The 27,745-nt window shown below is 37.6% G+C and overlaps 1 protein-coding gene across 4 annotated transcripts in view; it reads right to left on the bottom strand.

Moving 5' to 3' along the window:
* The window catches only part of PCCA (propionyl-CoA carboxylase subunit alpha), a 281,260-nt gene that overhangs the window by 235,096 nt on the left and 18,419 nt on the right, over positions 1-27,745 (bottom strand). For all 4 annotated transcript variants that reach the window (XM_071742501.1, XM_071742507.1, XM_071742515.1 and 1 more), the window contains exons 5-6: positions 6,695-6,808; positions 5,127-5,180 (exon numbers count right to left, since the gene is read on the bottom strand). In XM_071742501.1, coding sequence (XP_071598602.1) covers positions 5,127-5,180; positions 6,695-6,808 — 168 coding nt within the window. The remainder of the gene's footprint in view (positions 1-5,126; positions 5,181-6,694; positions 6,809-27,745) is intronic.

Below are 27,745 nucleotides of genomic sequence, written 5' to 3'. Positions count from 1 at the left end.
CTTCTTTCACAGATGGAGGTATCTAAGCAGATAGTTCAGGTGACTCAGCTGCATTATTCTAGTTCACATCCACTAACAGAGCACTAGAAGTGTCTGAAAAACCCTGACCATGATTTAGTATGGGCAATATTTGTCCCTCTCATATATTTGACACACCTTAACACACAGATGATTCAGATTTTTTATGAAAAGAGTTTACTTGGAGTTAAAAACAAGAGTAGAACTATTCAGAAGCTGAATGTTATGCAGTCACTCATCAGAATTACATGCTCACAGACAGATTTTCTGGGGGGCAAACTGGTGACCTGTTCACCTCAACAAGTACACAGCCTGAACTCCACCACACAGCAGTGGGGCACAGACTCTGGTCTCCATCAGACACTGCACCTTAAGCCACCACAGGCACTGGTGGTAGCCACCTGGCCACTTTGGTAGGCAATGACATACAATGCAGTGCAGGAATACCAGTGAAACACCCATATTAACAGAGCTGTCTGCCTCACCCCCTGGAGAATAAACTCTCTGCTGAAAGTAGTTTCTTGACACCAAGCTTCCAAAGTTGCCTTTTTCCAACCACCACTCTGCCATTTAGAAAGCACAAATGCTAACCAGTTACACAAATTGCCAGGCACAAAGCCAATGCACATAGGAACAGCATGAGAATCATACCAAGTGCTTCCCAGAAACAGTGTCTGCTGAATCATGATAGAGGAACTTCGAAATTATGGATTCCTATGGGTTCACCTCAAAAGTTCTTCATTTTACCTTTTCCATCTCAAACTTAGCAGCCATTTGCAAATGTGTGATTGACCATTTCCATATACATTGTTTGCCCGTTTATTTCAGACAATACATTGTTGTGGGTTTTTTTAATTCCACCAAGAATGTTAATCTAGCTTCAAAGCTAAAGAGAAATAGTGCTGGGTGCTTTGTTCTCCCCTTAGTCATGCTGAAGAGTAGTTCCAAAAGGGCACAAAAGATGCATTAAAAAGGTTACACCAGAAATTTTTTAAAAGTCCTCATCTTATTCCAAAATTAAATCCTTTTGTTTCACTATGTTTATGACTTCTGTTTCAAGGAGGGAATTTTGGCAGAGGGTAGTAGCTGGTTTTTTCTGCAGCAAGAAACAGAGCATCAGGACAGTATTGTCAAGGATGCATTCAAAAGAGGAACTGCATTTGTAACCTTAATTCTTATAATTTTGAGATTTTATGCACAAGTTCCATAGGTTTCTTGAGGAAAATACAAAATGCACCACCTATCAAAGTAGGAACTGTGGCATATACATACAAGAGATCAAAATACACTGAAAATAATAAGCTTGCAAAATTGTATTTTTCATACTAGACTTTGCAAAGGAATAGTGTTAATATAGCTGATTACATTTTTACACAACAGCTTCAAGGGGAAAGACAGAGGAGAAAGGAGAACTCCATTTGCTTTTTCCTTTTAATTAAAAAAAAAAAAGGAAAAATGATCCCATCATGAGCAACTGCAAGACCAAGTCACAATGCATCAAGTCAAAGTTCCTAATCATTATAAGGAAGCAAGAGCATGTATAACCTCAACTATAGAAGACTCCTACTTGGTGCTAACATCAGCTAGACCACAGCAAGAAACACTGATTCTGGAACAACCAGTGTGCAACCCAGCTGCATGCTTATTTTTTCCTCACTCTCTTCTCCCCCATTGCCTTCATCATCCATACAAAAAAAAAAGGGAAGAAATAAAGAATCACTGGGACCACAGACCAATCATCAAGTATTTGACATATTAAGAGACCTGACAGCACTCCCACCCCTCACCACAACAGCTGCACAGAGGTTTGCAAGCAAGGAAAGGAAAATGGCAATTTCAGAAAAGTATCTGTTTTGAGTACTGGCCAACCACAAGGCTTATGTTAGTCTCACAGCTTTTTCTTTGCCACATTTCAAAGGCCTGCTGCAGAGAATGCACAAGGATAGTTTCTCAGAAAGGGTCTGTATCAATTTTATGTAATGGGAAGCATTAAGCAAGCTAACTTAAATACAGATGTCACAAGCAAATTCAGCTAAAGCAGGAAGGTACAAACTGATCTTGAAGCTCTGAATAGCATCTGGCAAAGGATATTAGAATTTTTAAATTTTAATGTAGCAATAGATTTCTACTGTGCCTTTGGCTTTATGACAGTAGTGATTATTACGCCATTATTCCTTGAAGGAAGAACTGCTTACATATAAATATATTTACTTAAACTACAAGTAACAAGCTATGCACTGAATTTTATAACATCGATCACTTTTATAAAGCAAGTTGGAGAGATCACTTCTGAATTAAAATTAGAGAGATCACTTCTGAATTAAAATTAGAATGCAAAGTAAAATGCTAAAGAACTACACTCACTCACACAAACTCATGTTTCGTTAATTCTACAGAACAAGGGATGTTATAAGCATTAATACTAGGAGTATTTCCAAATAACTGGTACTAAAACATCAACCTTTAAGAAGTAAACCTCTGGGTTTAGGACACCTTTGATACATTCTGTTGATACAAATGATACTGATCCCTTTTCTGTCCAGCAAGAGCAACCAAAACAGATATATATGAAGGGATTGAATTCACCAACCTTTCTATTGGATCACAACCAACAACACGCCAGATATTTACCTACTGAGTCTTTTTTGGAGCTTTTGTTTTGGAAACAATGGATCATGTATACTTATGCTCTCCCCTCCATTCTAAAAAAAGAACAAAATTATGTTTCTGAAGGAAAAAAAAGACTAGTATTTTGCAATACTATAAATCTACCTATCAAAATCTTCACAAGTACTGTGTGCTATTCCATGTATTGTTTAGACAATAGTGAACAAAAATACATGCTTTTGTTCCAATCACACACAGTGCTATTACATGTGAACTAACCCTCTAGTGTGTTATATGAAGACAAAGCTTTGCTTTGAACTCATTACTGCTCCTACAGATTGGCAAGTTTCATAAAGTTTACTGTATTTCTGTTTCCAGATCTAGGTAGTTTGTTTTGAATGTACAGATGCACATCAGGAAATAAGCAGAGGGTTCACAAATTTCATCACTACTTTAAGCACAAAAGAACAAAATAGTGCACATGGGAAGAAAAGGATAGAGAAAGAAAACAGAACAGGAACATTCTTCAGCAACATAACAACTGTTTTAACATTTGTTATGGAGTTTTATACAGAAAAGAAATAGCAGACAAGTTTTCTTCCTAAATACATTACTCACAGTATCTTGGGGAAAAAAAAAAAGCAGCAGCTTTCAGTGATAAAAAGGCATAATTTTACCAGTTCTCACTAGGGGTTTGATATTCTAGACACTGACATGAAGGGAAGTATGATTGCATCTTAATTAAGCCTTCAAATAGTGTATTTCAGAAAGCAAAGCAGAAATACCTTGTTTTATTACATTTTTAAAGAAGCCAACATAATTAAAAGTTATTTTGAGACTGTAGCAATAACACAAACTTGAATATGCTTTTGAGTCACCACACTATTTCAGGAATTCACTATTCCAAGGATCTGAGTGAAAAGACAAAAAATAGGATGGGAGTGAGGATCTACAGGCATGTTTGTACTTCCTGTTTTTGCTTAACCCTGCCAAGAAGTATGTTCCAAATTGTCACCATCAAAAATAACCAGATTAATAGGAATTGCACTCAGTTCAGAGTAACAGCTATCAAATTTCAAACTTTGGCAGCAAAATATACAGCAAAATTGCATGAGCAAGCACTTCCATTTCATTAATTTTTATATTACTAAACAAATAGGAACTGCCAACTAAAGCTAGTTAAATTGATGGTCCAATCCAGTGAGAACAGTTATAAATTAACCCAGGAATCTTCCCTGTAAAAAGAGGCTCTGGTATATCATGCAGAAAAACAATAAAAGAAAGCTGTTGAACTGCATGAAAATAATATGTAAGAGATTACCCCAGATTTGGCAAATCCTGGCAAGGATCAAGTGTTTAGAACTTCTTTCAGCTTTAACATTACCACCATTCAGCAACCAGCAGGATGCATTCAACATCACTCAGAACCTGCACTTGCTTTTACTTTGGGGCTTTTAAAAATGTTCTCCTTAATGAGCAGGTGATATTCTCCACCACCAAAGAACCAATTAAATACTAAGGGTTTATGCTACAAGTAGAACTCAAGCCAAAATGGACAGAGTCAAAGAAGAGATGTGGAAACAAGAGCTATTCCACAAATTTATCTTACTGCCTGTGAAGCAAGATGTTTTGTTCAGCTACATGGTTCATTTACTCTGAAATTTCAGGTAAAAAGCTGTTGCAGCTACAAACTTTGTAGGAATGTAATAACTGCTTACCCTTATTCTCAGTGAAACCAAGAGACAACAACACCTGATCTGCAGTGACTACACACACAGTACTCACTCAGGAATTTTCTTAATCATTATGTGTGTATCCTCCTAGCACTGTTCAAATTTTCAAATTTACAAGCAGCTGCTTATAAAGGCCATATATCTGTTTCTGTGATAAAAAAAAACCACTGAAGAGGTTGTGAATAATAATTTCTATAAATTCAGACACAAAGTGAAAACAGCACCCTCTTAGGTCTTAGGTCCCTTCAGAGAATACAGCTCCATGATACACAGCCTCCAGCAGAGAAGTTAGTTTTTAAACAGCTTTCTATTTCCATCTTGAAAGTGCAACAGCTTTCTTTCCCTACCCTGAAACTGCAGCTCAGCACCTTCTCAGGGCTGCTGATACAGCTGTTCACCAGCTGTGCTATGAATCACCAAAATGATCACTTTAAAACAGATACTTCTAACCTACATCCTTTCAGTGACCCAGTTTTACAGAGCAGCCTCAAACAGCACAGGCAACAAGTGAAAGCACCAAAAGGTTCTTACACACTTGGTAAAGTTCTTACAAATAGGCACCTTACCTCCCCTTTTCCTTTTTCCACACAGGCTGCAATTTCATCCTCAAAATGCAGGAAGTCCACATGCACAAAAAACATACAGAAGTTCCCCACCTTATCTTCTCTTATAGCTGCTTTGAATTGGTATATTGATTCCACAGATATCTAAAATTACTACAACCCACCTAGTGCATCACTCACAGCCAAGCAAACACAAATAACTTACCAAACGTCTAGCAAATTCCTTATTTTCTGAAAGAAATCCATATCCTGGGTGTACCTTGAAAAAAAAAAAAAAAAAAGCTGAGTTCTGAAGCAGGACACCGAATTTGTTAAAACCTTTTCAGACACTGGGAAAAGGGAAGTAGACCACTAAGCATTTAAATTAGTTGAATGACCTAGGACACAGCTTTATCTGTCCTCAGTTGCCAAGACCCACTGGTTGAAGCTGCCATTTCTCAAACACTCATTCCTTACTTGACATGGGAGGAAGGTGCTGTTTGGAGAGCCAAGGACACACTGCCTTGGGCGTTTTGCCTTCTTCTCTTTTAAACTCCATTTTGCCACATTTATCTCATCGTGGACTTCTACATATATGCTCATCCGTATTATTTTTAGTAACCACTATAAAGTACTCCTCACTCCAGAATATTTCATTAGCACCGATCACATCAGTGATCTCAATGTCCCACCATAAGCCTCCTGCTTCTGTCGACCCCTGCTGGAAAGCATCACGTACTGCCTCAATCTGAGCTGCACACCCTTACATGCTGCCTGCTTTGCTATCCACATCCCCATAATACACCTAGAAAAATTACTGCGGAAGGGTGTGAGAAAGAGTGCAATTTACTCTTTGAAATCCACATAAGAGTCGTGATCCAATACATTTTGATAGCCATTTTATTCCCCTCCTGTAAACAACTAGGTTTCATGTTCAAAAAGTAAATAGTTTTTATCGTTATAGGAAAGGTTTTGGCTGCTGAAAGCATTATACCAAAACCTCATCTTTGGAAGAAACTGCAATGCTGACTCAAACTTCCAGAGTAATTAGTATTGCTCATATATACCCAAATTTTACTTAAGTAAACTCTCTGTGTACAGTAGGTGTGAATAATAAATACGTTTATTTCATTGACAGAACAAAGAACATCAGGCACATGAACATGACTGTTCCTGTTAGGCTTTGAATCTCTGGCTAATTTGATGGGAGACAGGAAAAACAGCCCAGATTTACACACGTAAGCTAAAGCATATTTTGTAAACATTCTGAAATAAAAATAATTATGGGATGCACCATTTACCCTACCTCCCTGCAAGCAACATTTACATGATTTAGAAAGCAATTCAAACTAAGTTTAAGCAAAAGCCTTTTTAGACACACTTTGTAAAACATTCAAAAAAAGCCATTATGGCATATAAAGGGTTAGTGCTCAAAACTAATTGGGATTTTTTTTTTTTTCCCCCAGCAAATTTGGAAATGAACTGAAGCTGCTCCCTGGTGTGAAAGCTGAATCCAGCAGCCACCTGCAGGATCAGCGACCAGTGCTGCCAGATGCTACAAAGCCTTTGATTTCCAGTAGCTATTTCGGACACATTTAACTCATGTGACATGAACTAACTGGAATAGCATATTCAATCACTTCCCCCACACACACCTTTTAAAAAAAAAAACCAAAAAAACCACACACCAAAAAAAAAAAAAAAAAAAAAAAAAAAAAAAAAACCACCACACAACTCTGGCTTTTCTGCTTTCTATATATGAAACAGCTGCAGCAGATACTCATTCAGACTCACAGCTTGGGCCCTGGTTTTCCTAATGACTTCCATGATGGCATCCATGTTGAGGTAGCTTTTGCTGGTGGGAGCTGGTCCAACACAGGCAGCTTCGTCCGCCATTTTCACGTGAACCTGAAGAGGCAATATTCCACATTAACAGATGCTCCCAGCAAAAATAATTACCATCATCCTGAAATATGCACACAAATCCGATTGTTTCAAAGATAATTTGCATACCACAACCACTCTAAAATACACACTGAAATTACCAACGCTGACATATTGAGAACTCGCACAATAACGTTAAATCTCATTTCATTTAACTCCAAGCTTATGTCACTGTCAAAATGTTTTACTGTGGCAATATATTATTTTGGATTTGATTAAATAAAATCATGACAACTATAATTTCAGCTTCCTATACCGATCATCTATATGTAAATTCAGACTAAAAACTACTTTGTTACATGTAACCAGGGTAGCCTAATATCTTAATACTTAATAACAAACATTCATGACCAGTTCTAAGCAGGCTCCCCAGGAAGTTGGGGATAATTAGAGTGAATTGAATGAAGGGATGCAGCGAGTGTCCCTGCACAGCATCAGGTCAGCACCATGCACAAATTAAAGCCTATGACTAAAGAGTTCAATATCACTACACATGAACCAGAAAATCTTGAGAATTATTTAAGCAGGCTCATGTTTGATTCCTAATCCATTGTATCCTCATTTATATGCATTTGCCAAACATTTTTAAGTCAAATCTGAACTGTACAAAAGGGGCAAACATTTATGATGTTTTACCAGGAAAAATAGCTACGTTTGAGAAGTTAGATGCCTACCTAGAGCTCATATGCACACTTAACCTTGAATAAAACTTACAAAAGTTTAATTACAGTCTTCAACATGTTTTCCGAGTTCAGAATACTTTTAAGATAGATACACACAGGCCAAAAAAAAAAACAAATCAGCTTTTCTTCATTATGCTCTTTTCTTGTAAGCTCCCTTTCAGAATGTATTAAAAAAAGCATACCATTGCTTAAACTGTGCAAGAATATATTAGCTATGTATCAGTCCAACTTATTTATACTGACAGTTTGGCACTTCCAGTGCTTACCAATTTTAAGTTATTTTTATTGTGTATTTCATAGTCTTCAGCATTCAAAACTGAAAACACCTTGTAAAAGGGTATTCCTCTAGAATATTACTTATATGTGAAATTTTAAATATTTTTATGAACACAATTTTTTATTTGTGAAAAGCAACTTTACTTGCCAGTAGTATGAAAGCTGTCAAGTATGACTAACTTGTATGAAGTACTGTAGCTCATAGTATATGAGCCCATGTTTCCTCATTCAGAGGAAACACATCTAGAAAAAATCATTTGGGATCAATGACAAGCACTAGTCAAACAATGAGAATTAACATGACAATGAGAAATAGCTATTTGGGTAAATATAACACATACTAACAAGCACAGGAGTCACTAAAGTGTTTTACTTTTTTCTTCACTGTTACTAATATTTTTCTGAACTTCTGAAAAGTTAATCCTACCACTGGGAAGAAAAAGAGCTTGCCATTTAGTTCCAAGTTCCCTTCCAGGGAATTCTCTTAAATAGCTTCTAAATTTGCTGTATACTTGAGGAGCTAAGAGCTCAGATAGCCTCCTGGAACTGTAACACACTTCACATTTGAATTATTGCTTTTGTAGTGGTAAAATAAAACCATTGTGAGTTACAGCATTGGCCTCACATTAAAAACAAAGCAAAACCAAAACACCCTGAGCACTAGCAGAGACAATCATGCAGCAGGATTTTAAGTTGCTGAGGTGTACTTACTAAAAACCAGTAAGTCAGTAATCTATTTTGATCAAATACTATCAAGAATAGCCTGTCTGTCATCCTTCCTGGAGCACTAAGTACAAGGAACAGCATAGTCTTTGGATATCCTTATTTGCATGATCAATTTATATGCTTAAGGTTGTTGTTTTGAATTCCAACAGGGTTCACATGTCTAAACAAAAGTTATTCAAGCTTAAGCACAGTTACACATGTATGCTTCACAAAACCAAATGCTTTCTTTTACTTAGCTATTTTTAGGTATCAAGAGGAAAAATATTTCTCACCTACCAGTATCAGAAGTAGCCATAGAAGCTACAGCAAAACCATTGATCTTATATATAAGCAGTCTTGTGTACTTTCCCCCACCCTTTTCTCCCCTCTTCCAAAATATTTTGTTACTTCAGCTCTTCAGAGTTTTGACTCTCTCCTTTCCCACATTCCCCTGTAATCTGGCAAACCCATTTCTCCTTGTCTGCCTTACTGCCAGTTGGCAGTGCATTCTCCAGTTCAGTGCCATTTCACCTTTGCATACACCCTAATAACACATGGATATAACTAAACAGAAAAATAGTAGCCAGATCATATTTATATTACATTTTACCTCATCACATGCTACAGAGCACCAAGCAAGCCTGAAGGGCGAGGAAGTCTCAGTTCCTCCCCACTAGTTCAAAAAACAGATTTTCAGGTTGCAATGACATGTCTTTAACCTATGAATCCTTCTAATATCTACTTTTGTAAATTATTAAACCAGACCACTTATAACCTGGAAAGAGATCTGTTCCTTTCTAGTAAATCATTATGACAATTTTTCAGTTTCTTTCACAACACACTGTAGTTCATTAATACTACAAATACCATAATACAAATACAGGACAGAATTTACAGTGCAGTATATAGAAATAAAGTAACACCAATTACTAGAAAACATTACCCACAAAAAAAAAAAAAAAAAATCAATTCCCCTCTACACTACTAAGAGGACATAATTCACACCATAATTCCATAAATCTTTTCCTCTGTAGAAGCTGACTTTTAATGCAGCTTCTAGGCATTATCTTCTATCTAATCAGCCCAGAAAAGCCAGCAACTACTTTTCCTCAAGCACTACAAATTTCAAATACCTTTATTTTCATATTCAGAAGGTGCTTAAGTACTTAAATCACAGTCCTAGGTACTCAAAACTTGCCCCTAACTTACTAGAGCAAGAATTTTAGAAGTGTGATTTCACACTTTTATGTTTTAGTTTACAGAAACAATATCAACAAAATAAAGAAGCAAGTCCCAGGAGGTTCTTGAAGAAATGCAGTTCCTTCATAAAAATTAGAATTGACCCTGCAAACTCAAGCATGAATGGATAACAACAAAAGTTATAAAAGCAGACAAATCTTAACGTGCTAAATGTTTTCTGCTGCAGGTTTTAATCATACTGGACTACCTGTGCCTCAAAAGATACATTTCTAGCAGCTACAAGAACCTACTGTTACAGAATACAAACAACTCAAAATCATGCAAAGACATCTTATCTGTGTAAAGAGAGTTTAATTTCTGTATTCAAAGTAGTATATTTCATAAGGGCTAATTATATTGCAGCAACAACAGAAAGAAAACAAAAGATTCACCAAAACCTGCTGAACGATCATTTTACAGAACCCTCCTCTTAATTCAAAAACTACAGGTCGAATTCAGCCATCTACATCCCTCTATATGCTTGTTGAAACTTTGGAAATCCATCCCCAGAAACACCCAATCAGCCCATCACAGCCTCCTCAGCTCTGTACCTATGACAAATTAACTACTAACAATATTCTGGATTTAACAAGGAGTCCTACCAGATGAGCATTACAATGAATAACTCTTAAATAATGCAACTAGTCTTTAGATTAACATATGAAGACAAGAGGACAATCTGAAGGACAACAATTATTTCATTGCACAATTCTTCATGACCACCTGTAGATACAAGACCTAGATCAATGGTCACCTGTTTGCAAAGCTAATTTAGGCCCAGGAACCATCTTAAAGGCAAGGCACAGGAACAGCTTCATGTTTCTTCACCACCTTCCTGGCAAATGGGGATGGTAAAGCAAGGAGTCCATCAGGACTTTTTACCAGCCATTTTTGGCCTGGACTGGTTCCAGACACCACTCCAGGCTGCAGCAGCTCTCAGAGTGAAGACTGCAGTAACAGGTAATAGCAGCAGCAGCAGCAATGTGTTTTGGAGAGCCTCCTTCTACATTATGTTTCAGTATTTCAGGAGGATTTATAAACTAGGTCTGATGACATCAAGATACCCCCCCCCCAGAAGAGAAATAAACCATCACTCCAAATTTTAGATGTAAGCCCCACAAAAATACTTCATCCACTTTGCAGGAGATAACCCAATTTAGAAAGACTACACTGAATCAGCCCTACTAAGTACCCAAATTACCCAGATTGTGTAAGCTCTCCCTTACCCTGGAGCAAAGCACATGCACTCATTTGATAGCAGCATGCTCTCTTGCCTAGCCATACCCTGAATTTGCTAAATTATTTCCTTAACCAAATCTGTGTCTCAAATAATCTTTGAGATATCAGAATCAATAACTTACTCCTTAAAATATCCACATCACTCAGATGTTCTGTTTAACTCAGCAAAACCAAGGTAACCTTCTCCAGGAGTCAACTCAGCTGCTGCAGATTGCTGGTTGAAATCTGTATTATAAACAAGTCATTTATATTTGAATGCCCCTCAATATTTAAACAGTTTTCTTAGTATAGAAATAAAACATAGGAAAAAAATATTTCAAGGCACAGAACTAGAACATTTTCAGTACACATGCAATCTATAAAACAACTGAAGACACTATCGTAATTTACAGATCTCTAGCGTTATAATTATTCAGTGACTCCAGAATCTATGTTCTAACAGACCAGATTTGTGCCAGAAGTGCTTTTCACCCCGATTTGTTTTATAGCAATTCTCATCCACTAATTCCAAAAGGCTGATTTTTGCTATGAAAGTCACAGGGACAACAACAAATTACATCCACATACCTTCTGATAAGAGTTTATCACCCACATGGTTTCCACAGATTCTGTATTTCAGCAGTTTCCGATATTCGTCATGTGACAGATGCCATTTACTTCAGTGTAAATGCCTAATTAACACATACACACACACTTACTCCCCCCACTCCTCCATGTCTGAGGAGGTAAATGTCTGGGATTCCCCAGTGTCCCAGTTTTTCAGAGCAGGTCACCCTAACACATCCCCAGGTCTCAACACAAGTTGTTATTCATGCAGCAGAGACGCTTATACTGAGCTGCAAGACTCATTTTTACCCCAATTCTTTTGTACAGTTTCAGAATTTATCTATAGAGGGAAACTGTTATATGTGCATATACAGTTTTAATCAAACCTAAGAAACAATTTTAAAAACCTGAGCGAAGACAAGACTTCTGTTTGGCACACTAGATAAGATCTTGAACATTGTTTAAAGAAAGAAACCTAATCAAACAAGTCATTCTCCTTTTATAGCTCAAATCAATATTACACACTGAAAAAACATCCGTTGGTGTAAGTGGATTCTCTTAATTGGCCCAAACTGCATAATACCGCTCAGCAAGACAAATCACAATTAGCTCAACCCATAAAATAGGGCTAATGAGTAAATCCTTTGTAAGGTAGCTAAAAAAACCAACCACCTCCAATCTTGCCAGCACCACTGCCAAAAGAGACAGACAAAACAGAACAAAAAAGCTTGTGGCATTGAACAGTGCTGAATTACAACAAAAATCAAATGGATGCAAAAAAGGTTCAAATATACTGCTTTGCCAAAAACACATCTTTCATCTGACCTAAGTGTCTTTAACAGCTTCCCACTAAAATACACACACCAATAATACAATAAATCTGTGTGCTTAGTGAGTCTATGGTATTCATACAGCCTTTGAAGCGCTTTCTGCAAAGAAATACTGCCCCACAATTACTGCATTTAACCCTAAAGTGAAACAATGGAAACATTTCTGAACCACATGAAAAGCAGAACTGTGAAAGCCATAAATAGTGTAACTATCCCTTACTTTTCACATTTATTTTTACTCAGCATTTCAAACATCTAAATAAAAATTAATACAATTAAAGTCAACCTACAGAGTCAGTATTAGAAGCTTTCTCTACAAGCCTATTTTATAACTTGGATTTTTATTTTTTTTTTAATTTGATGGCGCACAAATAGTTATGTGAGGACTAAAGTAGAACAATTCTTCCATTGCTTTCATCCATTTGGGTTGGTAAAGAGTATTTACTTACAGTCCCCTCCAAGTCTACAATGACTCAAAAAAGCCCACCCGTTAGCATCCACAGGGTTAGACCCTGGGTTAGCAGATATCAGCCAAGAAAAGAAATCTTAGCACCCTTTCCTACACTCCCTCCTCCTGCCCTTCAGTTTGCCAACTATTTGAAACTTAAAAAGACAGAAACAGCTTCACTAATTGCCTCAAAAAACCCACAGATTTCAACTAAAATTAAAATGTAAGGATCCAGGTTGAACTGAACAGTCTTTAAAACAAAGACTAACCAGGCAAGGTTTCCAACCAACAACAAGAGGTTGCACTTTTCAGCACCAAGATTCTTACATGTTCTCATTCTCACTTAAAAACAAATCTTTTTCTGGTCTTAAAGAAAAGAAAGTCACTTCAAACCCCTCCCGTGAGTAAAGGTCTGAAACCTTGTTGGCTGCCAGAACAACAGCCAGTTTTACTTGACAAGGATCTCAAAAACAGGAAAGAGCCCCCTCACTGCATCTATAGACTCGATCACTGGTACTGTCAAAACCAGACCAAGCTATGGCTGCTCTGTTCCATTTGCTGGGACAAACAAGGAAATGCCTCCAGAGCCCAGAGACATTACAGGCAAGAATACAGAGAAGAGTCTTACAGAATGGCTTCACCTCCTATCACTTTTCCTACATGCTTATTCTTTGGCAGATAACCAGAGAACTTTTGGCAGATAACTTTCCCAGTGATGCACCTAACTAGAAAACTGGTAGGAAAGAAGGCTTCTCCAGAGTTTTATTTTGAGTGCTTACCATGTTTTATCCTCCAAAATAGTAAGGACCAGGAACTAGTAACTTAAGTGTCTCATACAAACTTAAATCCACAGAACTGAAAGTTCAGCCAGACTGCAGCAGATAAATGTTGGGAAGACCATGTAATTACTCTGACTAGTACAGAGTGGTGGTTTTTTTGGTCAGACACTAAAAATTGAAGGTATGGAGTTTGTCTCTCTAGTACATTCTCTTGGATATTTTTGTAGGAAAGTTTGTCTCTACAGGCTCCTATTCAGAAGAATGCAATCATTCTTAAGACTTCATTAGCCTATCAGATCCATCTGCAGATAATCAACAAGTACAAATAAAAAGTTACTTATCTTCAAGTTCAAGAAGCTTTTCTTTGAGAGAACCTGCTTACAAGTCCAGACAGCTTTGATAGACTAATGCTTTTTAGTAGTCCATAGGAGTTAATTTGTTTGCCACTGAAAATTCAGCAGGATGAAATGGTTTGTTTGAATCCCAACCTTCCACAGTGCTTTAGTCAACAGTAACCAAGAACAATCAATCTTTCTTTGGTAGTGTAACTTAAAAAAATGGAAAAAGGTAGATCAGTTATGTTGTTTACTAATCTACCCTTGAATGAAGTGCAGGACTAGCAGAGGTAGAGGAATCAGGAGGAAAAAAAAAAACACATCCCATTCCACAACTCCAAGTCATTGCATCAGTAGTAAAACACTTCTCACTGCCTTGTAGGAAAAGTATTCTACTTGTTTTCAACTTGTGGCTCCCTTTGACAAGGCACAGCAGCTACCAGGTTTCCTCATCCTAGTGATGATTACAGGCAGCACAGCCACCCAAAACAACTCTTGCTGATTGAGGGGGTGCTGCAAAGAAACAAGTTTGCAAGCTAGCAAACTTTGCAAACTTACACCTTTGATGACTATTTTTACTTCGGAGTACATTATCTAGATCAAGTGCCCAGAAAAAAAGAGAAAACTTTACTTCAGAGTATATACTAACAACTTGGGAAGATACTTGTTAAATCTGTTTACCAAAGCAGGAGTCTCCATCTGTTGCAAGATTTCAGCAGTCCACTGTATTTACCTCAGTCCACAATGCTCTGTGCGGATGCTGCAGTTTCATCTTTGCAGTCTACTTGATTCTGAGCTTTTAATGTTTTAGAAAAAGAATTAAGGGTTTTTTGTGATGTCAACAAAACAGTGGTACCCTACGATGTGTTTTTAGTAGCCTCTCTGCATTTCAAACACATCTGCACCCACACACAGCCTCTCTCTAATGGAATCTCAGCTTTCTAAGCACATTAGCAAAGCAATCGGACAGGTCTTTCTCATGCTGTTTCTTTTTCCTGCCTTGCCCAAAAACAAGCTCAGCATGGAATGCATTCGATGCATGTTTCCCTGTTTTGTTTTCTAAATGGGTAAGACGCGGGCGATGGGAAAACGAGTAGTTTGGCAGATCTAGAAAACAGTATCAGGAGGTAAGTAGTAAGTGTAGCAAAAGACAACTTCATATACTAGAGGTTTATCTCTTAATTGCGCCAGATATGCCAGAAGACATGGGTTTCAGAAAAAGAAGCTTAAAAACTCAGCCACATTACAAAGCAACACAGAGTATGCATTGGTGGCATCTCCTATCTAGCACTTTCAGCTCAATTCAGATGGAGTTCCTCTTTCAGGTAGAGAAGCACAGCAGTACACAGTTATCCAAATGACGCTTCCACCTAATACCCAGATCTGCCTGCCTACAGGTGATGAACTGCAGAAATTGCTTTCAGCAAAGACAGCAATAAAGCCAGGGATCCTTGAAGCCAGTTCCAGGGTTGAGAGAACTGCCCATGGCAACAGCAAGGTTAATTCACAGATACCTGGTATTTCAACTATACAACATTTAAAGGAAGGTGAGGGGGAAAGCATGGACATCATCTCAAGGACACTTACTCTGGAACAGTAGCTGGAGGACTAACAATATTGGAAATGAAAGCTACAGATCCTATGGTAAATTAAGTTCTTCCTGATGTGGAGAAACCACTGGCCCAAAATGAACCATATGTTGAGGCATGAATGAAGTTCCACAATAAGCCTCACTTTATGCAAATACAAGTTGCCTCTCAAGGGATGATCCCACCCCCTAACTCTTACACATTCAACTCCAACAATTACAACACTGCTGAGACAGATCAATGAACGGAACAGACCCAGTGGAAAAGTAATTCAAGGGGAGGGGAAATTAACCTTCTGTCAGATCCCAGCCTAACACAGTCTAAGCATCTCCCAGCCACACCATCATTGGATCCAATACCGTGAATGACTTGAGTAGGGGCAGGGGAGCACTAGCAATAATTTCAGAAATACTTTGGGTTTGGGGAAATTTGTACATAATATAAAAACAGATCTAAAATGTCAATTAATAAAAGAAAATTCCCAAAATAACAAGCTGTTATGCAAATACATTCTGCAAAATATGTTTTCTAAAACACAGAATTTTCCTTACAGCTATGCAATATCTATCACAGAACACGTATGCAGATGTGTGTGTGCATGTATGTATATACCCACAGACCCCTTAAACTCTTTTGGGTAGCCAGCAATTGGGGTTTTTACCATTAAGTGCTAAAGCACTACCTATAATAAACCATAAAAATTCCATCACGAAATATCAAAATTATCAGTATGCCCAGCACAAGGTTGTTTTAAGAGAAAGGGATTTTTTAATGTTTATAAATTACAAGCTAAATATGCACTTTATTACACAACATTCACAAAAGTATTTTTCCTTCAAAATTCCACTAATGTGAATATGCAGGTTTCTTCAAAATTATGCTTTGTCGGTTCTTCAATAAAATTTTTCTTTCTACGAGAAAACTTTGACAGTGTAGTAAAATTACAGTATACAGTATTGCACAACTTTGAAAGTAGTCATCTATATAAAATCCTTCCTAGGTCTTCTACCCTCAAAAGTCTTCATTTTTAAAGTCAAGTCAGCTTTGAGAGTCTAAGCAGCAAATGTCAAGATAAAGACTATAAATACTCTGTAATGAAGAAAAAGCACCAAGTATGCTTGCTTGGGAACTCACACAACGTAAGCCAGAAATCCCATGAAATCTACTTGTTACGTAACTTTTCAGAATATACTTACCTTTTAAAAAAATACAACTTTTAGCAAGTCATCCCTGCCTACAGCAAAAGTGTAATGATTACCATGTCATGTTTGACAGTCACTTGGTCCTGTTACAACAAATGTAGTAACAAAGTACAGAGCAGCATTTGTTATAACAAACCACAAAAAAACCTTAATTTTTAAAAAATATTCTATAACAGAGCCTGTCAGTATTTGCAATCCTGTATCCAAGGAAATTTATTGGATTTTGCATAGTACTAGATAAGAAATCATGGGAGACCCTGAAGTAAATAATCATGTGACAAAAAGGTATTCTGTAAAGAAGGATCAAACTAGATAACAGGGCCAAAGACCTCAAAAAAAAAAAAAAAAAGAATCCAAAAAACCCACACCACAGATCAGTAGATCCCACCCTTAAACAGAATTTATATGTTTGTATTCTACAATGCTGAGCATATTACCTTTGCATGAAGTGCATATCTGCTGTTACACAGTCTATCCATACACTCAAAATGGTTGTTTAGACAAGCAGCCAGCTCACCACCTCTGTAATGATTGTGCACAGTCTAACAAATGGGCAGGAACAGACAAGTAAACCTATACTGTCTGAGTAAGCTTTTCACACAGTTAATACCAGCACTGGACAATCCAACTATTGTCCATTGATGCCAGAATCCACCTGGTCCCATCATTTTCCAGACCACCTGACAAAAATATTTTTAACAATTTTTTTTCTTAAAGCCAAAAGTACTTATCTCTCAGACTTCTGTCATAGTTCCACCTTAAATCAAAGATTTCCTTTCAGCATGGCCCCAGGAGAACCCTTAACTTGCTTGTTTAGATTGAGTATTTTCTGATAACATCTCCCTAATTTATTTCCTGATTCACATTTTCCATATGAAGGAAATTCCAGGGTAACATGCAGAATCTTAGTCTTTGCTGTATTCTATTAACTTTATGACAAAAATATTTTCAAGCTGATACATTTTAAAAAACAGTACATTGTATTGCAGAAACAGGTCTTGGCATTAAAAAAAAAAATCATTCTTCACAGGCCACTATGAAGGGCTTAGGGAGAGTCCCTATTCCAATGAAGAAAACCAAAGGGGAAAAAAAACAGCTCAGGTCTTCTCCCACATCTACTTCACAGCATTCAATACAAAGCTGTCACTTCAGAGATTTTCTTTTTGGAAGCAAGATTTTAAGTAGTAAAAACCAAAGAACTCCTATGAAGACTTTACCTTTGAAGACTAAATTATAAACTAGAAAATATGGGAAGTATCACTATCAAACTAGTTCAATTACAGTATCATTAATACTTATTGTCTATAAATTCTAATAAATACATATTTAGATCTTAAATATAATTCACTTGATCAACATTTAGGAAATACTTAGTGTAGTAAAAGAGCAACTACATTTTATACAGGTAACACTTGCGCAATACTGAAGAACAACTCCTGTGAGGCAACCACCTTTCCTGGTTTTCAGAAAGGTAGCAACTTTTGCATTCTTTACCTACTATACAGATATTCACAAGTCTACTAAATTAGCTCATCATGCATAGTTTTACAAGATATTGGAGTAAATTTATATAAAATAGAATCTTGCTTTTAAAAAGCCTACAATTAAGAAAATCTTTTCAAAGATTCCAAACTGCAGGGAATCTGCATAGCATGGCAACACCCACACTCACACAACAGTTTCTTCTAAATCTTCTTTACTGTTGGAATTTATGTTTGGTGGGTTGTTTTTTTTTTCCCTCCAACCTGCTAAATAAAGTCATATTTCCTGCTGACAGCAAATGATTGGTTTACCTGTAACTCCAGGGGGTTTAACTATCCATCCTTTAAGAAGCTTTGACAGTTTAACCTGCTGAGCCCACAGCACCCAAGGGAGGCTCTTACTTGCAGTTTTACTTGTGCTGCTGCTGACCACTGACTCCACAGATAATGGATTTCAATAACAACCTCCTAGGAGGTTAACACTTGGGGTACTAACCATGATACTGCTTTAATTAAGTTAATACATGAAGGTCACAGTTTGGTAGGAAGTTTTATTAAATGTGGCAGTGCTTACAATAGCAGGTAAGGTGCACACACTCACCTGTCCTGTAGTTCTGGGATAAGTTTGCATACAGATATAATTCAGTTTGCTTATGGATTTTTTGCAACTTAAGTCAGCTTAGTTTGTTAGCTCCATTTCCTCTAAACAGGGATTTTACAGCATAACTGATAACTTCATGATGGATACGAAATGGATGCCTCTAACCATGCTGGGCACAAAATGTGCCTATCTGGCATATTAACAGCCCATGCACTACAGTTAAGGGGTGTTGGGTTTGGTTTGGTGGGGTTTTTTAGTGGTTTTTTGCAATGTTTGGAGCATCCTGATGATGGATAATACTAGAATCTTTATTTCCTTAAAGCTACGTTCGTAACATTAAAAATAAATCTTATATTTTAGCAAATTTTATGCAATTAATAGGTTTAAAGAGATTAAAAATATCCAGTTGAAAGTAGTAAATAATTCAGTTACTAAAAGCAAACATTTGACAAAATACAAAAAGTACAGATTGAAGAGGCACATGTTTAAATGTATTTTCATACTTGGTATTCACTCTTTTTCAAGACAGCACTTAAAAGTATTTCAAGAGAGGAAGAGAGGTTCTTTGTTAAAAAACTGGTATTAACTTTACTTGCAAAACCACCTACTTGCAGGATTTCATTTTTTGTTAAGGTACACAATCTGACAGACACTCTATATGGTAATAATGAAGCAGCATGGGAGCCATTTAATATATTTCTTGATTAACTCATTGCCTGTCCAGTTCTCATACAGACATGTGCTCACATGTCATAATCGTCATAACTCCCATCATCCCTACAGTTAACACACAAGCTCCTTGATTAGTGCACAACTCCCAGACGAGCCATTGCTAATGCTAAATAATTCCCCTCAGCCTCCTGCGACTGTACCGCAGGCTCTCCAATTAAGTATAATGTCTCTGATGAGCCATATTAATATGGACAAATTCCTGCCAGGGATTCTAGCCCGCTCACTTTCACCAAAGAAGCAACTGACAAAGGTAGGAAAGCTGTGTACATAAGAATTAGCTGGAAGAATAGTTTTGCCATGAGATTTGTGTTTCCCAAACTTTGCTGGCACAGGTACGTTATTTTTGGAAGTATCTGTGAGACTGTCAATTATTAATACAAGTTTACTGGTAAATGACAGCGAGTAAATTACCATTTTAATAACTGAAAAGCAAGCGTGTAAAACAGCTTTTCAATCAGTTAATTACAATTAGCAATATCTAATCACATGTGATAAAATTAACTACAGAAACCCTCAGATCACTTGCTGTTGATACGGCAATTATATTCAGCCAGTCTCGTGCATTAAGCATCATCTGAAACATTGGCACAGCTGTACACACCTACACAAAAGGGATTTTCAGGTTATAAAAATATTTCTGAAATGACCCATGCATAGGATTTCGGAACTCACACTGAAACTATCATGTTTGTTAAAGAGGTGCTGCAGCAACACAGTTTACATTGCAAAGTGCATATATTTCAAGATATTTACATATGGTAGCAAGCAATGTTAAAATATTTTAATGATAAAGGAGCTCTAGTAATCGGTCAAATATATAGCAGACAAATTATGGTAATTTCTCTTCTTTAAAATGGGAAGTTACTGAAAAACCCAACCTTTTCCAAGTACACTGGGATTCCTTAACATTTAACTCAAAATTGCTACCATTAGCTGGAAATTCACTACTCGGGTTTTACAAAAAATCATAAAGAGTTCCTAGCCCTTAGAGAAGAGACTGATGTCCTTAACCCTAGTGCTGACCCTCTCACTAGAAGAGATTTCAACAAAGGACATGTAAATAGACCATTGCAGAAGTATCCTTTAGTAGTTTTAAATATTGCTTGCAACTGCACAAATTGTAAGATATTCAAATAACCCCCATGAAATTTTGATAAGCTCTTCCCCAAGGTCCTTGCACCTTCATCCTTACACTAATGCACTTCATCTTCATTTACCTGATCATTAGTTTCCAGTTTGTTCAGCTGGAAACCAACACACACTAATTACTTTGACATCACAAAGTCCTATCTGTCTTCACCACCTCCCCAGACAGCAGGGAAAAATTATCAAGGGTAGGCATGATATTATCCTGATAAATGATGATTCACATCACCTCACTGTCAATCATCCAGAAGTGCTCACGCAAGATACCACTCAATCTCATTACTGAATCCTAGGGCTAAGAGTACAATACACACCAGGAGTCATATTTCAAACAGCAGGCCACCTGGGTAAGATGCAGCTCTCAGAGATTTTCATGAATTTTGTTGGCTTTTTGTTTTAACATGGTAAATGTCAAATATCCATATATTTTAGCATGTGGATACAGGCTGGCAGAAAAGGACAGTGAAAGCAATGCAGTTCCTCTTGAGGATTCAAGTGAGGAAAAAAATTAGGTTCTTTAGAGGAGAGGAAAAGGACAGGTAAGTTTCATTATTTAAGAAAATATATAAATACCTCTAAAGTTTCAAAGTTCATTTTCTCAATTTAAACATCCTCCTGCTGAAACAATATAAATGCATTCCAAGCTCTGAAAGTAGTAATGCTAGCTTTGAAACTCATCACAGGCAAAGTCTGTATTTTCCATGACAGAAAGCAGATACTCATAAAAGCAACATTCCTGCTTCAATAAACAGCTAATATCACAGGGAAGGGAGAAAACAAATCTGTGGAGAAGCAAAATAAAAATTTGTAAGAGCTCACTTTCACAAAAACGGTCACCTCTTTACTTCCAAATCAGCATCATCATTCTTCTATCTCACAGTCAGACACAAAGTAATCTTCAACATATAAATACCTAGGACTTACTACTTAATGGGGAGTGAACAATATATACCACCTATGTTTATAATAGTTTTCTTCCCCAAGGTAGATCACTCACATTCAGCTTTATAAAACATACACTGAGCAATATGATCGATCGGTGGTGGAACAGATGAGGAAGAGAAAACCAAGACTGAAAGAACATTAAGAGGAAAAGTCCGAGGGAATTCCACAGCCATGTGGTACTGCCAGTTACCATCAGGGAGAAGAAAACCAGTCAAAACTAGGGACCAAGAATTTAACAGAATGCTATAGAAACCAACAGAGAAAAGTTGACAGCCAAACAATAAAGGAAGTATGAAGATGCACATTCTACTAATCCAGTGTATTTTTTTGGCTGAAGAGACTTTAAGCACATTCAATGCAAGTCAGGAGCCACAGAACACCCCTGCAAGTACAGATGATACCACTACAGGCACTTTGGTGCCACATCCAGTGGCTGCATGCCCACATGGCTGAGCCTCAACTTGGCAGGAACCCTCACATACTCTTTCCTGCACCTCCGCTGCCCCAGACAGTTTGAAATATAACCACAGGCTCACAATGAAACCCTTGTCCCATTTCAAAGTCATCTGCTGTGGGGCTACACAGGACAGGCAGTAACTTACAGGCTCCTGTTCAGATAATGTTAGCATAACATTTTTCAAGGAGAAACTGAGGACATGTTCTAAAATATATGTAAATGCAAATATAACAGAACTGCAAAGCTCCATGAAAACCCTGAATTAAGTCATCTAGGTGTGGCTGAACTACATATTTGACACATACACTATTCAAAATCTACCTTTCAGAGCAGCTGCCGATCACTAACGAAGGTCAAAAGCCAAGAGCTCTTCACAAGCTTCCTGTCAAAATACCCACACTGAAAAAAAACCAAGCTTCTAGTCTGCAGAGATTTCTCACTCCCCATTCTGTGACCAATGCCTTTCACCTCTGGCACAATTTACACCAAGGTTGGCTTATTAACCTTACCTATCAGGCTAAGTATGATAGATAAATGATTCTACAACAATTTGGCCCACAAAGGTTAAACACCACCTGCTTGAACAACAGAACTCCAAGCATGTTTCCCCTCAAGATCCAAAAAGTATGAAAATAAAACTACTTATTATCTCCAGATCATCAAACAGGACAAAATTATGACCAAGAATGAGAAAGGTTTTTCCACTGGATGCGACCAGAGTGCTTTTCTTCCTAGAAAGGAAGCTGCTGGGAGAGGACAAATAACAAAAATCAATGACTTATTTTACAGAAGTTTACAACATTTTAGAACCATTATTCAATTATGAGCTTCATAGAAAATATGTTAAGCTTTCAACTTAAAAACAAACAGCCACCTTCACCCACTTGCCACACCTCTAATTTTTTAAAGAGTATATAATCTATTTGTGCCTTGAGAAGGCCACCATTGTCTTAACTGCCTGAAGTCATACAATTCAAATTTCTTATATAAAAAGAACATTGGTGCAGAGAACACACAGGCCTGCAAAATGAATTTAGAACAACAGCTGATGAGTTAGCTTCACTCTACAAAATCTGAGGGCAGAAAATAGTGATAACTGTATGCTTTTGTTAAGGTGATGGAAATACATGACACTGTAGTAGTTAAAGACTTTCTTGAAAAGGCTGATCTTAAAATCAAAAACTTTGCTTGTGTTCCTGTACATTAGTGCTATGAAAACTGTGTTTAAAAAATTAACTCAGCAATATTGCTTCTTGAATCTCATTAGCCCAACTGAAAAAATAGCCTTCAGAGCTAATTCACGCAGAAAAAAACCCCACACTATTCTTGTTAGCTAAGTTGTAAAAGAAAATTCTCTGCTCAAAAAGCAATAAACTGGCACAGAAACAAATTTCACTGTCAGGGGAATATGAGTTGAACACATTAAAACAAAAAAAATAAATTTCTTTTAAGCTATTGAAGTTAACTTGCAGTACCATTGCAGTATTTCCTCTGAAGGGAAAAAGAAAAAATTAAATGGGAAACTGCTGTCAACAAGTATCACTACTGCAGAGTTCACTGTCTACAAGTTTGTCAACTTGAGCTCCACAGACACTGAACAAAAAGCATATGACAAAACTTCAGGCTCAATTTAATCAATTGAATCAAGGTCAATTCAAAAGACTCTGAAACATTCAGCAAATAAAAATGAAATGCAAATTGCACTTCTACTGTAACTATATCATAAGAAAAAAATAAAATCAGGTTACCATTAAAATTCAGGTTACCACCTAAAAGAGCAAAACTTTCACACAACTACAAATTGTACACCACAAATACCTAAGTAGTTAAAAGCTTCAATACATCTAGAGAGCTGTAAGTTGGAGGGGCACCTGGGAGTGTTGGTTGACAGTCAACTCAATAGGAGTCAGCTGTGTGTGCAGGTGGCCAAGGAAGCCAATGGCATCCTGGCCTGTGTTAGGGACACTGTGGCCAGCAGGTGACCATCCCTCTGTACTCAGCTCTGGGGAGGCTGCATCCTGAGTCCTGTGTTCAGTTCTGGGCACCTCACTGTAAGAGGGACACAGAAATGCTGGAGTGTCCAGAGAAGGGCAAAAAAGCTCATGAAGGGCCTGGAGCACAAATCCTGTGAGGAGAGGCTGAGGGAGCTGGGGGTGTTCAGCCTGGAGAAGAGGAGGCTCAGAGGAGACCTCATCACTCTCTTCAGCTGCCTCAAGGGAGGTTGGAGCAAGGAGGGAAAAGCCTCTGCTCCTTGGTGATCTGTGATAGGAACAGAGGGAATGGATGGAAGCTGCACCAGGGGAGGTTCAGGCTGGATGTTAGGAAATATTTTGTCACTGAGAGGGTTGTCAGGCACTGGAATGGCCTGCCCAGGACAGTGGTGGAGTCACCAGCCCTGGAGGCATTTAAAAGGCATTTGGACCTGGTCCTTAAGGACATGGTTTGGCATATCCTTTAGATTATGGTGTTGGTCAATGGTTGGACTGGATGATCTTGGAGGTCTCTTCCAACCTAAACATTCTGTGATACTGTGATTTAAGTTATGAGCAAGAAAATCAATACCTTGCTGAAAGCATAAGAGAAATAAAGAAATAGCTGTGGTTTGTAGCTGTGGCACTTGGGGATGCAAGTCAGTGGTTAAGGTGGTGTAGGACTGACAGCTGGACTCAATGATCTTGAAGGTCCTTTCCAGCCACGATGATTCCATGATTGAGTCCCAGCAGCAGGGCTGCCTAAGCCTGGTCATTCTGCATTTCATTGCAGAAAGGAAGGTTCAGGCAACAGTGCCCAAAGGCAACTCCTCAGCCACTAGTGTGAATATGGCTACACCTCATCTAAGATTGCAACTAGGCTCTGGGACCTAGAAATGGACCTACCCAGTAATGGCCAAAGCATATTAAGCACTGAGTACCTCAGACATTTCCATACCCTTTGCACATACGAGCACGTATTTTCTTTTTCCTTTATTTTGTTGCTGATACAAAGAAACACCACCCCTTCACCTTTTTCAGTTCATTCAACACCAACAGAGTTCTGGCTTCCTTAATTATTCTCCCTCACACCCTGATAAGTCTTTCTCCTGTGTAAACCATTCCTGCTTTCCTTCACCCATCCTGCTCAGCCTGTTGCTTAGACTTTAAGGATGATCACTGAGGTGCCTGTACACTTCTCCAAATCCCATAACTTTAGGTAGACTGTCAGAGCTCTGCAACCAGCAAGGCACCACAAGTTAGTTGTGTTAAGACATTTGCCTCCAGCACAGCTTTCTCAAAGCATATAACATTATCTCCCAAGCAAAACTCAACCAGAAGATGCTGTTGAGCCAGCACGACAAACCACCACTAGCAGGCACAGAGTCCACTACACCAGACTAGGACAAATCAAGAAATGCTCAAAGGCAGGCAGCCAGGACACCATGTCTTCAGCATGAACCTCTTCACAGATCCACTCCTGTTGCTCTGTGTTACCTGCTGATTTAGGCAGTCCTCAGCAACTACAGAACTGCTGCTTCACTCTCCACTGCACTGAGGATCCACATGTTTGTCACAATCAACTTCTGACCCAGGCTTAGGCATTTTCATGCCCCACGGATAATTCAGTACAGCGTCTGCTAACATACACCTCTCCTAAATGAGCTTTATGCCAAAAAATTAGTCTTAGGTCCTGCACTAATCCTTCAAATAAATGAGCACGGTAACTAAATAACCCTCCCCACAAAGGTCAAGAGATCTGGATTCAACTGCCTCTTCCCAGTGCATACTTCCCACCTCCAAACAAGTACTCCCAAAAGGGCTGAAACATAACTCTTCAAACTATTATACTCTACACCCTTACTCTCCTACTCAATGTTAGTTTTAACCAGAACCCAACACAAGCAACATTTCAGCTTAACCATCAAACTATATAAAAGGAGTCTGACACATCCAAAGGTCATATATGCATTCCACAATATCCTACCACTGCAGAAAACGCACAGCCAGTCTGTGGAGATCAGGCTGAAATTTTAGAACCCTAGATTCTGATGAACACCCAAACTTTTGAAATTGCAGATTAAACTTGTATTGCTCTTCATAACCAATGCAAAATTGATTACTTCTTTATCAACAGCACCTTCCACCAATCCACTCTGCTCAGAAGCAATTCCATACTTTTAAAAAGTAGACTACTTGGCAAGCAAGATACAATTTTGAACAAAAGCACACTCCTTCCACAAAGGTATTCAAGTCTTCACAAGATGACCACCACTTACATCTTGTACGCTTTACACAACTGTTCACTAATTCCCTCAATAAAGCAAAGGGCTAAAGAAATATTACCTCCACCATCTCTTAAGAACAATCAATATGCTGTCTTGTTTTCAAAATAAATACATTGAAAGAAGAGAACAACAACTGCAAAGTTGACCCTAATGTTTTCTTGGAATGATCTGGCATGTTCCTGTTCTGCACACCTTGCAAACAAAATTTATGAAGGGATAATTTTTTCAGACATTAAATGGAGGCAGAGTCCATTCCATACACTCTAGACAGAAGTCTCAGAATCATGTGTTTAAACAAGGCATTAAAATATTAGAAAGCTCCCTTTTCATACAGGTACTTGAACAGATCTCCTCCTAAGTCAGCTAAGAAGAAACTCCTGGCATGCCATTGGGATGTAAGAAGCTATCAAAATGACTGGAATTTCAGTTCCATAGCAGATGATAAAAGAAAGCTTTCTGTATTTTAAAGAAGTAATCAGCATTACTACATGAGTGTTTGGACAAAGTTTTAGACCTCTATATTTAAGTTCATTATAAGCAAAGAAAAATGTAAGCTCATCCAAAACCCAGTTAAACCTAATTACATATTTTAAATTAAAACTGAAATGCCAAATTCTCGGTTTTTATTTTTGCCAACTACCTTTAAGAACAAAAAACCTGACAATATCTCATTAAACTATAGGTAAGTCTTCAGCAAAATTCAAAGCTTTTGCTTCAAGGTTTTTGCTTTTGCTTCAGTCAAAGTTTTTGGTTTTGCTCAACTTCTCTGCCCAAATTAATTCAGCTCAATGCAGACTTAGTATAGAAGTTTAAAAGCTTAATCAGCTTTGCAGTATCCCTAAACCACACATTCCTCTAACTTTTTTTCTTAAACTGCCTCCAACTTCAAGCTTAAGAAAATAAAATAGGAAAGGAATACAGATCTTCCATTTCTATGCATTCTCTTTTTTCTGTTCTCCAGAAACCGTAGTCTTCAGAGTGAAGGAAAACAGCCCAATTCTGCACAATTACTTTTACATCAATAAAAGCATTTGCATCATTTTTGGTTTTATATTGTCTAGCAAAACAATTGCTTAATGCAATTTAATACAATAACACCTGAAGTCTTAAGTGACTGATAGAAGAAAAAAAAAACTACGTTAAAGAAGTATAACTAACTGTCCACTACCCCATAAAGTCTTAGTTTACATCACTTTCCCATGGGATTTTTTTCAGTCATTTATAGTTCATTGCTTCGTATGGCTATAGAATCCCTGCTGTGTTAAAAAATGCCAAATAAAATTATATCTCATTCACTGCTTTATGCTATACCTTCTTTTGTTCAGATCCAATTAGTGAAAGCTTGTTCTTCATTTATCATACTTTTAGCTGATTACATTAGGCATTACAATAGTTCTCTAGCTTTCCTTG

Source organism: Heliangelus exortis, chromosome 1 (genome assembly GCF_036169615.1).
Source record: "Heliangelus exortis chromosome 1, bHelExo1.hap1, whole genome shotgun sequence".
Lineage (NCBI taxonomy): Eukaryota > Metazoa > Chordata > Aves > Apodiformes > Trochilidae > Heliangelus > Heliangelus exortis.
The sequence above is the reverse complement of the archived record's forward strand: the minus strand, read 5'-3'. Positions and strand labels throughout refer to the sequence as shown.